The sequence below is a fragment of the Nanorana parkeri genome, unplaced genomic scaffold (genome assembly GCF_000935625.1).
Source record: "Nanorana parkeri isolate BGI_ZX_2015 unplaced genomic scaffold, ASM93562v1 scaffold1759, whole genome shotgun sequence".
NCBI classification, from domain to species: domain Eukaryota; kingdom Metazoa; phylum Chordata; class Amphibia; order Anura; family Dicroglossidae; genus Nanorana; species Nanorana parkeri.
Genome location: NW_017308027.1, coordinates 4,553 through 9,647, shown reverse-complemented (window position 1 = coordinate 9,647; position 5,095 = coordinate 4,553). Strand labels below are relative to the sequence as shown.

Here is a 5,095-nt window from a genome sequence, read left to right as displayed (position 1 = left end):
GGGGGGGGGCATGAGGACCCATAACTAGGAGAGTCCAAATAGTTTGGGATGAAGCACAGTCAACCCAGTGAAAAAGTGGATCGGTCAAGTAATAGGAAAAAATGCACTAGGACCAGGAATGAAAATCCAGGCATTTTTTTTTTTTACAAATGGGAGAGGAGGTGCGTGTAAATAGAAACATAAGTGAACCTGAGAAAGGATTTGTGGCTATAAGATCTGTGGACAAAGAAATTCTGTGAGGGGAAGAACTGGTCAAGTCAAACCGAGCCAATCCAACTGGACCCAATTATGTCTGGATCCTCAATTACCTTGTTAAACATAGATCCAATAGGAGTAGGAAGTGGTGGCTATGAGTCCAAGATAACAGGGGCTCAAGCACACTCTTAGGTGTAGGGTCAGAAAAACTGGCTACCAAGGAGGTAAAGGGAAAATTCAGAACCACTCAGAGCAGGTTATTCCATTAACCGCCTCCTGGCCGGCGTAGAAATGAGGCCGGCCGAGAGCTTCCTAGATCTGAGCGGGCGTATTTAAACGTCCAAACAGCCACACCCACCCACGCGAGCAGGAACCTGCCTAAATTTAAAAAAAAGGCAGCGATGCCTGTCTACATACAAGCGATCCGCCGGCTATAGAGGGGGATCGGTTGTATAAGGTGCGGGTCCGTGTGAGAGTGGCTTCTCAGTTCTGGTTCAGCTGAAGACAAAATATAAGAACAGAATGGACATTGAACATGACCTTAGAGTTGCTTTGTCTACCGTCACCCCAGACTTTGAGACACTTCTCAAGAGCAAAAAGCATACCCAGTTTTCCCATTAATTTCATGCTTCAATTACTTTTTTTGATTGGTTTTTCCCTCAACTGCACTTACATTTCACCGTTTATGGTTTAAAATGTGCATATATACGTTGCTGAATACTGCACAAGTTGTGAAATAAATTTGAATATTTCAGAAATGAAATAATATTTGGGTCACGCCTTAATGACCAAGGACAAATGTGGGCCTCGAAGTTACACAGGGTGAGAACCACTGATGTAGAGGTTCAGAAAAATTCCAGGATTACGTTGCTGTAGGGACAAGTGAGAGGCATGCTCAAAAGAAGCGGAGAACAGGAAGCGAGGTCACCTACAGAAGCAAGAACATCCTCAGAAATATAATGAGAAGACATGATATACCTGATACTGAAAATATTGTCATCAAAAGGGGAAAAGGGCCCAGCATAATTACAAACCAAGGCAGCAGGTGTCAGTGAGTGAGGCAGGTGGCTGGAAGAATGTGTATTGGTAATGACAGCAGTACTAGTAAGCCAGAGGCTGCAAGAAAAAAAAGAAAAGCTAACGGGCGCTTTATGCCATCTCAAGTGAATGATGTCAACACTAGTAGGTTGACCATCACCACAAAAAAAATATGACTTGTTGTGACAATACCCATTCAAAAACTGTAGGGAGACAGGGTCACACTAATGAGCTCTGAACTGGAAAATATACCGCAATATGTGCAAACATAAACTGAATAATTAATAACATTCCAAAGGGCGCAATGCCTGAAGGTCACAATCCAGTACATCTTTGCCCCATCCATGGGCTTACTTACAGAGTGAGTCTTCAGAAACTGGTACACACCAAAGACTGTGACATGGCTGTGGACTTTTAAATATCCTCTGCAGCTAATAAACCAGTACACTTAAGGGCTGATGTATAAACATTCTGCCCAGCATATATGGGCAAATGCTGTTCCTATGACATTCCCGCCACTAGATCCAAAGAACAAAGGAATTTCCTATTATCCATCAAGTGGTGGGAATGTCGTGCGGATAGCATACGCCCACTTATACATTAGGCTCAGGTGTCTAAGGAGTGTCCAGGGAACGTAAAAACGAGAGACCAGTGCCATAGGACATATTATAGGTAGGCCCTACACTTTGAGTCCAGCTGGGTTTGGGTATAATCCTCTGAGGTATTGCCAAGGACTAACCATATCAAATGCTGTGGAGGAAAAAGCTCAAGCAATGTACACGTATCTTGATTGAAGAAAACAATTCATCCGTGGATAAAAAAATTGAATGTTGATGGCTAAAAAAACATTTACCTAAGCAGAGCTGAGGAAATAGTGTCCAGTGACCTAAGACACTAGCAAAACAAACTGGGGCAACATCACTGTGAGTGGAGTTATAGGGGGGTTGGACTTCAAAAATTTTGTTTGCCAGTGTCCATCTCTTGAAGACCGATGTATAACTCTATGATTACTACTTCGCCAGTGTGCCTCAATGGACAACAAAAATAAATAAATCTATTTTCAGTTCTTAGAGATGTTCAGATACCAAGTACTATATTTGGTACAAGTACAGATACTTTTCCAGCCCCAAGACTAGACTGGGGAGAAACAAAAGCTGTCTTTCCTGGGATTTGACATTCAATTTTGTTATGTTGCAGCCTGATACTACAGTTGTTTAAAATGTATTTGTTTCTCATCAATCTACACCCAGTATCCCATAATAAACACAGTGAAAACAGAATGTTAGAAATGTTTGCAAATGTATGAAAAAGGAAAAACGGAAATATCACATTGGCATAAGTATTCAAACCCTTTGCAACAACACTTGAAATTTGCTGAGATTTTTCTACACCTTGGAGTCCACCTGTGGTAAGTGAAATTGATTGAACATGATTTGGAATAGCTCCTCTCTATAGAAGGCCTAACAACTGACAATGCATACTTTATCAGAGCAAAAGCCATTAGGTCAATAAGGTACGGCCAGCAGAGCTCAGAGACAATTGCAAGGCACAGATCTGGGGAAGGCTACAAAAAACCCCCCCAAAAAAGCCTTTTGCTACACTGAAGGTTCCTAAGAGCACAGTGGCTTCCATAATTCTCAAATGGAAGACATTTGGCACAACCAAGACTCTTCCAAGAGCCGGTCGCCCGGCCAAACTGAGCATTTGGGGGAGAAGGGCCTTAGTAAGAGGTGACCAAGAACACGATGGTCACGCTGACTGAGCTCCAGAGATCCTGTGAGGAAATGGGACAAAGTATTAGAAGGACAACTATCACTGCAGCCCTCCACTGATCTGGCCTTTATGGCAGAGTGGCTAGACAGAAGCCTCTCCTCACTGCAAAACACATGAAAGCCTGCTTACTTTGCAAAAAAGTACCTGAAGGACTCTCAAACTGTGAGGAACAAGATTCTCTGGTCTGATGAAACAATGATTGAACTGTTTGGCCTCAATTCTAAATGTTATGTCTAAAGGAAACCAGGCACAGCTCATCACCGGCCCAATACCATTCCAACAGTGAAACATGGTGGTGGCAGCATCATGCTGTGTGGGTGTTTTTCAGCAGCAGGGACTGAGAGACTGGTGAGGGTTGAGGGGAAAGCTAAATTAAGCAAAGTACAGAGAAATCCTCAATGAAAACTTGTTCCACAGCGCTCGGGACCTCAGACTAGGCCAAAGGTTCACCTTCCAACAGGACAATGATCCTAAGCACACAGCCAAGACAACACAGGCGTGGCTTAGGGACAACTTTGTGAATGTCCTAGAGTGGCCCAGCCAGAGCCCTGACTTAAACCCTATTGAACATCTCTGGAGAGACCTGAAAATGGCTGTCCACCGATGAGCCCCATCCAACCTGACTGAGCTTGAAAGGATTTGCAAAGAAGAATGGCTGAAAATTCCCCAATCCAGCTGTGCAAAGCTTGTCACATCATACCCAAAGACTCAATTGCTGCCAAAGGTCCTTCAACAAAGTACTGAATAAAGGGTCTGAATACTTAAGTACATGTGAGATAACAGTTTTTTTCTGTTTAATAAATTCACAGACATTTCTAAAATTTTGTTTTTTGTCATTACGGGGTACCGGTATCGAGTACCGATATTCATCTTCCGCTAGCATGGAGCCATCTTCCCGCGCAATCAGGTTCGCCAGGCGGCGTGTCATTACCTGCCACCTGGGCTTTTTGACTGCCAGGTAAGCAGGCACCATGCTGTTGGGTAGGGCTGCAACAACTAATCGACATAATCGATTATAATCGATTATTGAAAAAGTTGTCAACTATTTCAATCATCGATTAATCGTCTGCCGATTGGTTGCTCATTTTTAAAAATGTATTTTATTTTCTATCCGATTAACCGATTAATCGAACTTAATAATCGGCTAACTAATCGATTTTGAAAATAATCGTTAGCTGCAGCTCTACTGTTGGGCAGGCTTAATGTTGATTGGCTAAGATAAGAAGTCGGCTTCCTAGCCAATCAGCATCGAGCCTACATTCTGGCCAAAATCAGAAAGCCGGGTCATTACCCACCGCCTGGCTTCATGACTGGCCCGGAATCTGGCTCCAAGTCTGCAGAGGAAATCTCCCTCTGATCGGAAGTTCGGGTATCAGGGGAGGTACCGAAGCATTTGGGCAATATACCCAAATACTCGGAATCGGCACATATCTATCTATATATAGATAGATCTATATTAGGGATGCACCGATATATCGGCCGAAAATGGCACTTTTGGCATAATGCCAAAAGAGCCATGGTTTCAGCCGATACATCGGCGCATCCCTGGTTTCTTTCCTCCCCGCTGGCGCTGCTCTGTGTTGCAGCGGGGAGAAAAGACAGTGACAGCCGGCCGAGCGCTGAAGGACAAGAGCGCTCTGAGCGGCCGGCGTCTCTCCTCCCACACCGCTCAGCCGCCTATCACAGTCCGGCAGAGCGGTGTGTGGGCGGAGACAGCCAGCGCCGTCACAGGAGGCTGAGCTCACCTCCCTGCTCCGCTCGATCAGCCTCCTGTGACAGCGTGTCAGAGAGGAGAGCGAGCACAAACACTCAGCAATCAGTGATCGCTGAGTGTTTGTGGATAATTGAGGACATGGTATGTTAACTATATCCTCAATTATGAATGAATGGGAGTGATCTGCATCACCTCATGTTCATTCATAGTTGTAGGTATAGTAAACATACCATGTCCTCATGTTATCAATGAACAGGAACACTCATTCCTGTTCATTGATAACAGGGGATACAGAAAAAGAGATAGGACTTTGTGTCCTAAATATCTTTTTCTATTTTATAAATTCTGTTTTTTATTCAAAGAATTTTTTTACAA

The 5,095-nt window shown here is 43.8% G+C and overlaps 1 protein-coding gene across 1 annotated transcript in view; it reads right to left on the bottom strand.

Annotated features, from left to right (window-relative positions):
* LOC108799561 (RE1-silencing transcription factor A-like) overlaps positions 1-822 on the bottom strand; it is a 3,765-nt gene extending 2,943 nt beyond the window's left edge. Inside the window, exons 1-2 of the mRNA XM_018571436.1 lie at positions 801-822; positions 613-693 (exon numbers count right to left, since the gene is read on the bottom strand). Coding sequence (XP_018426938.1) covers positions 613-693; positions 801-822 — 103 coding nt within the window. The remainder of the gene's footprint in view (positions 1-612; positions 694-800) is intronic.
* Positions 823-5,095: the final 4,273 nt, after the last annotated feature.